Raw genomic sequence first — 12,364 nt, forward strand, 5'->3', positions numbered from 1 at the left:
AATGGCTGTCGATCACAAAATACTAAACGTGATTGGTTGGTCAGCTGTTTTCTACAACAGTGTAAACAACAGTGTTCGGACTGCATATCCCAGGATACAACACGGTCACACAATTCGAAAAGTAAGCGGAGATACTTTCTTGAAGAAATATCAGACTATACAACACATTTGCAATGAGATTGTGTTTATATTCGGATGTGAGTTGTTTTCAAGATTTTAAATAGCGTATATCTTAATAAATACTGTGCTAAATTACCGTTTAATGATCCCTTAGTAACGTACTCACGCGACGGTTAAGCTAACTTACAGTCCACGCTCGTGCAACATAAACACTATCTTTCGAATCATAATGCAGTTTCCCTAAATTGTGTCTTTATTTAGATATTCATGGATCCTACATGATGAAACTCCACTTGCGTCTTTTGTTTTTATTGAGCAGAACAGATTTGCATGAAAACTATGAGATCAAGGTGGGTTGGATGTCAAATGCTGCCAGAGTATCAGATTAAACTGGATTACATCAGGTTGATTTAAACACTTTTCCACTTTTATTAGCAGTGGAGCTGTTTTCACAAGACAGAATCCATTTCCTCCAGACCCTCCTTTGTCCAGGACCCACTACAGCCCATCTAGATCCAGAAAAATCCCAAAGCAACAAAGAAGGCTGGTGAGAGAAGTGACTTTTGCATTACACTTTGTTTTATGTTTCTTTATGTATTTTGTGACGCTTTCAATGGTTGTAGATTGCAATTGGCTGACAAATATGTGGAATAGCATACTACTATCTATATAATGTACACAGCATGTGCATTTTGAATTTGAAACAAAATACATTTTAAAGTATAAAAATAAATAATAATCAAATAATATCACTGCAAGAGGGAGGATAAGTTATTTTGATTAAAGATTATGAGGGCACATTAATTAAAATAAATAGTTTGCAAATATTCCATAAAAAAACAAGAATTGTCCTATTTGATTTGAAGTGATTGGTATCTCAATGCAATGAGAACTGCTAACTGCAAGAGCTGAGATTAGAAAAGCATGGCTTTAACTGACAAAAGCACATGGTAATGTTGTCTTTTGTTGCATTGCACATTGCAGGCCTTGAGTCCTGTCCGGTTTGCTGAGCCACCCAGTCTTCCAGATCCTCCTACTCCGATATCACCGTTGAGGACGGAAGACCAGGTTCTCCATGAAAGATCACGTAGTGTCCTGCTCTGCCCTCCTTCGTCTAATGTACGGCAGCTGAGCTTCTCAGAGTCTTGGCCTTCTACTGACCCGAGTTGCTCCACAGACGACACTAACGCTTCTCCTTGCTCTGAAGCTCAGATGCAAGCCATGAGAAACATGGTTTCACCAGTGACAACGGGGGCTAAGGAACCCTCAGTTCTTGCAAAGTAAGAGACATCTCTATTGGAAATATTATCATTGATTTGAAATAAACTAAGTGCTCTCCAATGAAAGCAAGATTTATTAATGATTCGCTAATTTCAAGAGTGGCATCAGCACTGGTAAGATAATTTAGTGTAATTTAGTAAAAACAACTGTGTGCTGAGCTTCAGGATGTGAGCTAAATTTTCAGTTTCATTTGTGGCAGTTTGCACCTCAGCTTGCTGAAGAGATGCTCAGTCATATCTGTGGCGAATGCGTGTTGCAGCAGCGCTGTCATATCTGTAAACCGGAAGCCGTTATAACGCGCTCTCGCATGTTCATTTTTTACCATTTTGGGAGGAGTAAAATGTACATGATGTATGTGACTTCAACAAGCAGATGTATGTTGTTCGGTTTCATCTGGAATATGAAAAAGTGTCCTCTCTGTTGGAGCATGTGGCATTTACCTCACGATTGGATTGGGATAGCTTTCCGATCAGAGAAAATTGCCAAATTTTCAAATGTATCACGTAATTTCTCATAAAAATATTAAGCAGTACGTAGTTGTCAATGTTGATAATAATGATACAAATGGTTCTTGAGCATCAAATCAAATCAGAATGATTTCTGAAGGATGTGACACTGAAGACTGGAGTAATGATGCTGGAAATTCAGCTTTACCACCACAGGAATAAATCACAGTTTAAAATATATTAATAATATATATTTACTGTATTTTTGATCAAATAAATGCAGCCTGGTTGAGCTTAAGAGACTTCTTTCAAAAAATCTTGGTCTGTTTAAACATTATTATTTTTTTATAAATGAATCGCTTTTTTACATCTCAAACTGGATTTTGTTGTCAAAAATACAGTAAATTCACACACCATTTTCTATGTAGTAAACCATGCAACTGAAATGTCAACAGTAGCTTTCCTTATTAAAGGAAAGCTGGTGTTCTAGAGAGTATGTGGTGAGTCTGGTGACACATTCATTCTCAGATGAGCAGGTCTAGGACATTTAACACACACTTTTGTTTACATTTAAGAATATATTGTTGCTTGTTCGTTATGTGACATCCTTCTTGATATTAAATCCTTCAAGGTACATTGAACGCTTCCGTTTTGGAAGGCCACAGAGTCGCGAGGAAAGACAGCTTCAGGCAACAGAGGGAAGAGATGATCAGCCGTTCTGGTGGATGTCCACATCCCCTCTATCCACTTCAACACCAACGCAAACATCAGAGAAACATATCAGAGGTGTGCTGACCCAGTTGACTAATACAGGCCTGTACTACTTTGAATAATACATCTGTTTTGTTTTTTGTTTTTATTGATAATATAAAGTATTTCAGATCACACTTCACAGTTTTCCTTTGCGTGTGCCTGTGTTTAGATCCACTTGACCTCATGGACGATGGCCCTACCAGCTCCCAGAGCCCAAAGCCACTGCATGATGAAACCACACTGTCTCCAGCTAGACACATGCTTGACCTCAGTAGGCTGGTAGGTTTTGCAATTTGCATACATTTGAACTACTGATTTGCCTGAAAGAGCTGAAGTCATTTTGACCGTATGTTAAAGAGAATGCCAAACAATTTACAGTTTGTTATATTGATGTAGGTCTTATATACGTTGCCGTTGCGGTTGAATTATGTTTATGATGCAAGAACACTAGATATATTTCCTCATGTTGCCAGATGTGGTTACGCAGTGTGGTGGATGATTGTTGCCATCTAGTGGTGGTAGCTGGGAAATCTCCCTCCATGAGGGTTCTTCATTTTAGGGCTGGAATATATGTGTATTGTATAAAGCTTGGGGTCAGTGAGTTTTTCTTTTCTTTTTTCTTAAGAAATCAATACTTTTATTCAGCAAAGATCCATAAAATTGATCAATAGTTACAAAAGATTTCTGTTTCAAATAAATGCTGTTCTTTTGAACAATTATTTTAAATTGTAATAATATCACAATATTTCTGTTTTTACTGTTTTTTAATCAAATAAATACAGCCTTGGTGAGCATAAGAGTCTTCTTTCAAAAACAACTTTTATGGAAACGCCTCAGCATTAAAGGAAAAATAACTCACTCTGATAATCAAACCACCTGATATAAAGCAGTGTCTATTGAACATCAAATGTTATGTATTTATAAATTCCCGAGTTGTAATGCAACCCTTGGCACACATTCCCTGTTTTGAGTTGCAGGCCATCACTCGTGGTCTTGTCCTCAGCAATGATTTAACACGCCTGATGGAAACTATCCCAGGCTGTCCTTAACTGTCAGTAGTCAGTATCTTAGTGACTGTTTTTACTGGTGACGGTATTAGAGTTTTTGATAATCTCATGGATCTCCACCACAAAATTCTGTCCAGACATCATCTTAATTATCTGATTTATATTGTAAAATATATTCAAATAGAAAGTTATTTCACAATATTACAGTTTTAATGTATTTGGTTCAAATAAATGCAGCCTTTTTGACTGAAACTATTTTCTATTTTAATATATTTTAAAATGTAATTTATTTTCCTGTAATCTCCACCACAAATGTTTGTCCACCACAGTCATTATCTGAGTCATCGCACCGTGACCAAGAAGAACCAGAGATCCTGCAGCTACAGGAGCGGGCCAACCGTTTACTGCAGAGAAGGTAAGACCCCCACCACACATGCTGTAAACACACACTCACTCAGTCAAGGGGGGAAATGTCATTTCACAAGCGATTAATGACCACCAACATGTTCAGTTTCCTGCCTGAGTGTCAGGACTGAATGTTCTGTGTGAAAGTCAATACAGGAGTTTCACAATCAAGTGAGCTCTAAATCTCTAGTCTCTAGAACTCTAAATCATCAGGTATATTAGCGAGACAGCGACTTGTGACAACACTCATGGAAAGAATATGTTTTTGTTTGGTTGGTAATGTGTCTGCAGTCCAAGTGTTTCTCTTAAAAACACTGATAAAGACTGAACTCTTGAAAAACACCAAGTATAGCCCATTTGCTCATGGAAAGCAGATGTGAATAAAGATGTTTATATTTGGTTGGTAATGTATTGTGATGGCAACCCCGATCACACCGGACTGTGATGTGCGCGCACACACACACACACACACACACACACACACACACACACATACACACAAAAGGCCCCCACCAGCAGAAACATAAATCAGCACCTATGGTATCGATGTTTTAAGTAACAAGATGGCCTTTCATGTTGCCTTATTAAAAAGTTAAAAGTCCTAACTAAACATCAATGCTACAAGGAATTTCAACCACTCCATATCACGGTTAAATTCCTGATTCTGGTTGGTTGATAACATTTCTAGATGTATTAACAGCTATGAAGTATATTGGTTGTTGCAGAATGACTGCATATTCCACATTGGGATTTCACTTCGGAGTCATTAGCTTTGACTAGTTTAGTTTTTCGACATTTAATCCTTGTGTTTTTAGCGAGCATTCTCTCAGCAGTGGCTCCGTGCCTATCAGCTCTGAGGGTTTGGGCTGCTCCGATTTCTCCTCCCCCGTGAGCACTGATGAGCCGGTCCGAAGACCAGTCGTGTCCACCTTAATGGGCTCGATCAACAGTAAGTAACAGGTGTAACATAAAAGAACATCAACAAATTTAGTGTATGTCATGTAACATGCCGCACACTATTTATCCTGTTCAGAACATCTTTGTGTTGCCGATTTCAAAAACAAATCCTTATCAGATTATAATGCACTGACTCCTCTTACCACAAATGCTGTAGAAAGAAGTGGTTTTGTAAACATGCTCAGTTAACTAAAAACAAACTGAAAGGGTATAATTGCCGGTTTGGCCTGCAAGCTATTTATATTAGAATAATAAAATTGCATTATATATGTTTGTTTGTTTGTTTCTGTCTCTTAGTTTTAGAGCCCAGTTTGTGTGAGGGAATGTCTTTTCCACCGGCAGTTGGTTCTGAGGGGTCAGGTGTCCATCGTGAAGATGACATCCTGTTTCAGTGGCGTCTAAGGAGGAAGATGGAGCAGGCCAGACGATGGAGTCAGGAGGCCCCTTCCCACAATTCTCCTCTCCATATACCTCTATCACACACTATAGTAACAAACCAGGTGAACCAATGCCTCAGTGCAGTTCTTTATATTGCAGTTTCCTATAATATAATGTAAAGTGCCATTTTAACTACTTAATATTTTTTGGGAAATATTTGTGTATGATATGATGCATTAATTCAGACTGAAAATATAATTTTTAAATAACATGGGAATTGGTTTAAAGGTCGATTACTTATTTTCCTGCCATAAATGCATGATTATATATTGTTTGTTGCATTTAACATTGTTTTTCCTCCTAAATGGGAAACAAATAGAACCTGTGACACACCAGTGTTAGATTTTACTGTCTGCAAGCAAACTTTTTTTAATGAATACATTTTTCTTCTGTTTGCTTTCAGAAGGTACAACATAGCACTTTAGACACCACTCCTCATCAGAGAGCAAATCTCTCATTCACTCCGGTCACCTTCGCTAGCCTCGAACCTCCAGTCCCTGAGTCTGCTCTCCCCATTTCAAGCCCCAGCATCTCCAGACTTCTGCCTGATGTCACCCGGGAGCAACCAGACCCCAATATCCAAGCCAAACCCCTTCCCCAGCGCTCCAGGAAGACTGTCAAAAAGAATCTTGAAACCCCTTCTGCCCAACCACAGCATCACAAGCAAATCAGAACACAAGTCAGCATCCCAGAAACCACAGAAAAGCACGGCAGATCGAAGAGGTCCTCTTCTCCGTCGCCACAGACTTCTGACAGCACAGAGGACCGGTGGCCGGCAGTCACAGCAGTCAAAAGACAGACTGAAAACGAGAGACGTGAGAAGAAACCTTCAAACCAAAGGAAAAATTCTGAACGGTACTTTAGGTGTTTTACATAACTGTTCTAAAGAGACTGTGACCAAACCAGGCATAACATGGCAAGTGTTTAATAACGTGTAATTGTACTATTAATGTTTAAAGAGATGGTTCGGAGTAATTTCAACCTAGGGTCCTTTGCACTATGACCTCGAGCCAAACACCCCCCAAAATATTTTTTTCCCTTGGTTGAACATTATTAAAGTTAGAGCTTATTTAGAGATATCAGCCGAATGGCTTAGTGCAGGCGCTTTGATATTAAACATTTGCTAATTATTTTCTTACATTTCTAGACATGGTGGCGAGCGAGGCAGCATTCCAATGAGGGCTAGAAATTCTAGGGGTCATGAAGGGGTCAATCGTAAGCCAGAGGAGCCGAGTGTGAAAAACGGGTGGCAGGAAGAGGGTCAAAGGTCGACACGAGGAAGACTGTCTGGAAATCAAGCACCACCGCCCTCACCTATACACCAAGCTCTAGGACAGGTTTGTGTGTTTGTTTTATGACACATTACAATTGTGTGAGGATGTTGTCACATGATCCTTTAGTTTGTAAATGAGTAAATAGGGTTAAATGTTCATTTTGAATTAAGAAGATGAAATGAAATATTAGGGCTGGGGATTGACACAAATGTCTCGATTTGATTCACAATCTCCATTCAATTCATCTCCATATCGATTCAATAACTTTTTAATGATATAATTGTTTCTACTCCAATTAGTTTTTAGAAATATATTTACATGGTGGGTGGAATTAACTTGTTTTCATGACAGATTTATTCAAACATGATTTAAATATTGAAGAACAGATCAAGTAAAAATATGATGTATGTGTAATGGTGTCTATATTTAACAAAATGCTCCTCTCAAGAGTAAATGTTGTTTATGAGCTTTCTGCGACATGATACATGATGTTCATTCATGTTTATTTTGTGCTGGAACTATAAGTAATAATGGAAGAGACGATCAGTTCACGTGCCGCGATCTGTCACGCCACATTAAAGATAATTTATGGTTTGAATTTTGTAATAAAATGTACAGAATTCGAAAGCTGAGGCTTTGTTTCATATCAAAAGTATCAAAGCACAAAGCTTAATTTGATTATTGGATGGGAGTCGCTACAAATAATGTTTATTGAACGTTTGGTCACGCATCAACTGAAAACAGCAGGAGACTAAAAGATTGATTCTTGGGATCTAAGAATGCATATCAGTTCATCAAAATGAGAATCGATTCAAATTGAGAAATCAATATTTTCAACCAACTAGCTGTATCTCATCCTGTTTATTATACGGTTAACAGTAGTACAACTGTACGTGATCTCTTATTTTCTTGTGAAACGGACTATAACGCTGTCCTTGACATTGACAGGTTGTCTCTGAGGTGCTTTTTGCAGAGACAGATTCCTCAACCCTGTGCAAAACTGAGAGTTCTTCAGATTCCCCAACATATACCCCACCTCCACCCCCACAATCCCCTGTTGCCTCTTGTTCCGGTGTGCAGCAACCCTTGGAGGTCATAGATCAACTCATGCAGGATGCAGAAGGTAGGACAGCTGTAAAACTGTATGACGACATGTATTTAACTGGTCACGTAAGACTGGAGTTGAGTGTTCTAGCCTGAACCTGTTGTAAACCGCACGATTGACCTGTCAAGGTGTGCTTAGAACAACAGAATTAAATGTAGATTGAACTTATACTAAATGCTAATAAATTGCTAATGCGAAATTGTATATATGTCAGAAAATGACAAAAAAAAATTACAATTCAAATGTTTTGTTTTTTCAAATTGTTTAATGTTTTATTTAAAATATGTTAATATTACTGTATGTATTTCCCCCCTATTTATTTTACTATAAAACAGCCAATTTTTTTTATACACTATAGGTCAAACGTTTGGGGTTGGTACGGTTTTCTTTTCTTTTTTTTAAAGATGTCTCTTATGCTCACAAAGACTGCATTTATTCAACCATACAATAAAACAGTAATATTGTAAAATATTATTACAATATAAAATATTTGTTTTCTATTATATGATGTATAATTAAGTCCTGTGATGGCTAAGCTGAATTTTAATCAGCCATTACTCCAGTCTTCAGTGTTGATTTGATGCTCAGGAAACATTTCTTTCTATTATCACTGTCGAAATCAGTTTTTGCTGCTTAATATTTATTATGTGGAACCGTGATGTTTTTTTTCGGTATTCTTTGATGGATAAAAAGTTTAAACTGGTCATCGAATGCCCACTATCCACAAGTTGGTATGATTCTTTAGGGCCCTCATGTAAAGTTTGTAACATACTTTGGTTAAAATTCCTCAATGGTTATGTAAAACAACACCCTTTTTACCTCCTCAAAAACAGCTCAGCGACCCGTTTCGGTGCATGTCTCTTTAAATGATAATGAGCAACTGCTCTCTTCCATGGGGGGTGTCGACACAAGACGCATAAAGTGTTGCCTTGACGCCAGACAGTATACATATGGCTGAGGGAGGAAATATGCTAATACGGGACAATCCGTCAATGGTCGTGGCCAGAGCATGAGCAATATGACATCATATTGTTCAGAAAATCAAAAGGCTTGATTATTGAGTGTTTAGGCTTTTATGGATAAAAAAAAAAAGGAGTGAATGGATTTGTTTCATTGTAAGAGTGAATTTTGCATCCGATGACCCCTTTAAAGAACAGCATTTTTATTTGTAACGGTCTTTTCTGTAATTGTTTTTATCAATTTAATTTTCTTTTTAAAACAAAACTTACTGACCAGAAATGTATGAATGGTAGTGTACATAAATATAGAAACACATTTTTTCACTCTTCCCTTATCCTGATATCACATATCTTACATAACAGACTCAGATGGGCAGGAGTTTGAAGACGATCCTTTGTTGCAAGTCCTCAGAGAGCAAAGGAAATGGGTGAAGGAAAAAATTTGGTGAGAATATCTACGATTTATCTGTTAGATACAGTGTTGTATATAATACAAATTGTTATTTTTTTTTTATAAACAAGCAATCCCAGCCCAGGTGAGGAAAAGTAAAAGTAATGCATTACTTTGCATAATAAGTAACTTAGTAACATAATTAGTTACTTTTTTAGGGAGCAGCTCAATATTGTAAACGCATTACTTTTAAGCGTAACTTTCCCCAACACTGTTTGGACATACATTTACACAAATCTGCATTAGTGAATTACTGCAACTTTAGTGACTTGATTTTTGTTTTATTTTCCAGTGAGGTTGACATGATGATGATCCGGCAGCTCTGAGGCACACGTTTAAAATATCAAAGATGCAATACGTGTCGAACACATTATCATGTTTATTTTTGCTACTATTTATTTATGCTGTTTTATGTTATGGATTCAAACATGTATGAATGTATTTCTAAATAAAGACCTTTGCAGATAAACAAGCGTTACACTATATTTATTTATATTCGAACTGTACATCACACAAATATTAGATGAACAAAATAACATAATTATTTAAATTTAGAAAATATGTACAATCCCCACAGTGACATTATGCGAAACAAAATAATTTGGGTTTGACTGTGTATGAGCTTTGGATCAGGGGATCCGGTTAACACGCGGACTATTGCAGGCTGTGTGCTAAACCGACCGCAAGTGTGAAGAAAATGTGATCCAATCTTCTTGTTGGCTTGGAATCAAGTATGTTTGGAATTAGCTGTTGATTTGAGGAGTCCACTGCCACAAGGGGGAGTGAGAGGAAGCAAGTCTGTTTTGGTCTTTTTACCATTGCATTATGTGAGAAACCGAAACGATGAGCGCTTTAAGTGCCTTGCATTAACATGTTAAGAGAGCAAAGAATCCAAACGTGTGTGTGTGTGTGTGTGTGTGTGTGTGTGTGTGTGTGTGTGTGTGTGTGTGTGTGCGCACATCATGGTCCGGTGTGATTTAACAGTCTGGAATTGTCTCCTTGTGTCAGAGGTGCTGAGATTACTAGCATTCCTTCCGGTGACATGGCCGATTCCAGTGCCATGATGTCCACTCCATTTGGGATCCGGTATCGCCGGTTAAACTGACGTGTCACCATTCCTGAACCATCCTAGGATTGAACGAACACATATATTATCATGCTCTTAAAAGTCATGTCTCAAATGTCCAGTACAGAGTGTTTTATTGCAGGGGTAACATCTGATAATCCTAAGGCATGTTAATACATCAGCGTTACAAAGAAACGCTGGGTATCTATCTTACCTTTTTTTGTTCATGTTTTCCCTCAACCACAACATAATCTCCAACCACTTTAACCAGCAGCTCCTCGGGACTGAAGTGTTTCACATCAACTTCCACAGTAAACCCGTTCTGATCACAGGTAACCTGAGAAGAAAGTGAATTTAATCAATTGCCAGGACATTTTTAACTCTACTGCAGAGAGAAAGAGAAACTCATCCAAATTGTGGCATTTCTTGATAGTAACTTATTTATTTATAGACTATAGCTTTGTATTTTTATTACCACTTGTCCTTCTATTACTAATTCTTTATATAATATATTTTGATATCAACCTAATTTAAACAGTTTATTTACAGTTTACTTTGTGTAGAGAAAGTAATTTGTCAACAAGTAGCCTACATTTGTCATTGCAAACAAGCGTTTTTAGTTTTGTATTTTTATTTATTTATTAATGTATCTACATATACTGTAAAACACTTTAATTTATTTACATTTATTAATTTATTTCATAAAATATTAATTATTGTGTGTTTTTTGACAGTTACAGAGTTGATACTAGTCACCACAGATTTAACTTGATTGTGGAAATTACCGTGGTGAGTTTTTATATATATGAACAGGATTACTCTACCTGTGCTGCTCCGGTGTGTTCGGAAACCGGGATTAATAGTTCAGTCGGGGTCCATGAGTAAGGTCCAATTGTCCCGTTCAACCGGGGGAATAACGGCGGGAGAACCCTGTCCCATGGGATGCCGCTCACCGGGAGAGAAGGAGGCAAGTCGAAGTCCATTTTTATTTTATTTTTTGGATAAATGTGGACAAAGAACCACCAACAAATAGACTAATACTGCTTCAGAAAATTTTGAGTGCTTATTATGATCGGAGTCTATGTTGCGCGCAAATCTGGGAGAAGAAAGCAGGAAAAGCACTTCAAGTTTGAACTCACTCAGGAGGTTTAGGTTTATAAAGGCTTAACGCCGCCCCTTCTCGTGAGCTCTTCCTCTAAACAAATGCCATAAATAAGTGGATTGATGATGCTGTCGAGATCTGAGATAGCCTACTTGATCATGGAGCACCAAATGTGTTTTAAAGCTGCTTTTGTTGTAATGGAATGGCAATGACAGGAATGGGAACCCCTCCCCTTATTCCCATCCACATTATGTAATGATTCGATGTGGAACACGAGGCTCTTTCAAATGGTCCCCTTCGCTGTCATCACCTTGTTTTATATTAAGCAAAGAGAGAAAACTGAATGTGCGACTATTCAAAGTCAAAGGGTCGTTATGTGTGTAATGGTGACGAGGTGTCCGGCTATAAATAAGTAGGAAGAGTGGGAACTGCGCTGGGCATATTTATCCACATGACACAGCACGCGTGGGTCAAAAAGTAAAGAGTGCTCTTCTTTTTCTCTGGTCAGTGGCTAGCCTATAGTAATTAATTATGATTCACTTTATTGTCTTTTTTGAATTAATTTTTGCATTTGGGCGCCAATTGTAGGCTACAACATTTCGTACGCATGGAGTCTTACATGCACCAGATGTGGCCCGGATCTGGGCTGACACTGCTGTCTGGGAATCCTGACAGAACTTATTTTAAAATGTCGAAAATTAAATAACACAAAACACATTTGTCTAATTAGAGTTTTTTTGGCTATAGCTACTGACATAGCCTTGTGAAAACGGGTTAACATTTTCTTGTTTGTGTTGTTGTCTGCCTGGTGTACGAAAATGGTTTTATAGTAGTAGCCATGTTTTTTGTTTAGTTTTTTTTAGATTGATTACCTTTTGTATTTACAATGTATTCTTTCCTGCGAATAGGCTACCATGGTTTATAGTAGTATATGGTAAATCTATAAAATCATGGTTAATAGTAATTTTCTCCTTGCTATACGCTAATCTGCAATTAAATT

At 37.6% G+C, this 12,364-nt stretch overlaps 2 protein-coding genes across 6 annotated transcripts; one reads left to right on the forward strand and one right to left on the reverse strand.

Annotated features, from left to right (window-relative positions):
• The first annotated feature begins 24 nt into the window (after positions 1-24).
• On the forward strand, positions 25-9,662 carry proser3 (proline and serine rich 3). 4 transcript variants are annotated; one of them, XM_079610345.1, is made up of 14 exons: positions 25-121; positions 382-470; positions 556-667; positions 1,105-1,400; positions 2,479-2,633; positions 2,770-2,879; positions 3,937-4,022; positions 4,828-4,961; positions 5,267-5,469; positions 5,811-6,262; positions 6,555-6,744; positions 7,630-7,804; positions 9,109-9,190; positions 9,489-9,662. In XM_079610345.1, the coding sequence occupies exons 2-14, from the start codon at positions 451-453 to the stop codon at positions 9,520-9,522; spliced, it is 2,049 nt and encodes a 682-aa protein (XP_079466471.1). In that variant the 5' UTR covers positions 25-121; positions 382-450; the 3' UTR covers positions 9,523-9,662. The 4 variants fall into 4 exon arrangements, with proteins under 4 accessions (XP_079466471.1, XP_079466470.1, XP_079466472.1 ...); XM_079610344.1 differs by having other exon boundaries at positions 71-121; positions 559-667; XM_079610346.1 differs by having other exon boundaries at positions 77-197.
• Positions 6,066-11,621, reverse strand: hspb6 (heat shock protein, alpha-crystallin-related, b6). 2 transcript variants are annotated; one of them, XM_079610349.1, is made up of 4 exons: positions 11,087-11,621; positions 10,477-10,599; positions 10,220-10,324; positions 6,066-6,207 (listed from the first exon to the last, which is right to left on the reverse strand). In XM_079610349.1, the coding sequence occupies exons 1-4, from the start codon at positions 11,243-11,245 to the stop codon at positions 6,196-6,198; spliced, it is 399 nt and encodes a 132-aa protein (XP_079466475.1). In that variant the 5' UTR covers positions 11,246-11,621; the 3' UTR covers positions 6,066-6,195. The 2 variants fall into 2 exon arrangements, with proteins under 2 accessions (XP_079466475.1, XP_079466474.1); XM_079610348.1 differs by lacking the exon at positions 6,066-6,207 and having other exon boundaries at positions 9,667-10,324; positions 11,087-11,618.
• Positions 11,622-12,364: the final 743 nt, after the last annotated feature.

Source organism: Phoxinus phoxinus, assembly GCF_949152265.1.
Source record: "Phoxinus phoxinus genome assembly, chromosome: 4".
Lineage (NCBI taxonomy): Eukaryota > Metazoa > Chordata > Actinopteri > Cypriniformes > Leuciscidae > Phoxinus > Phoxinus phoxinus.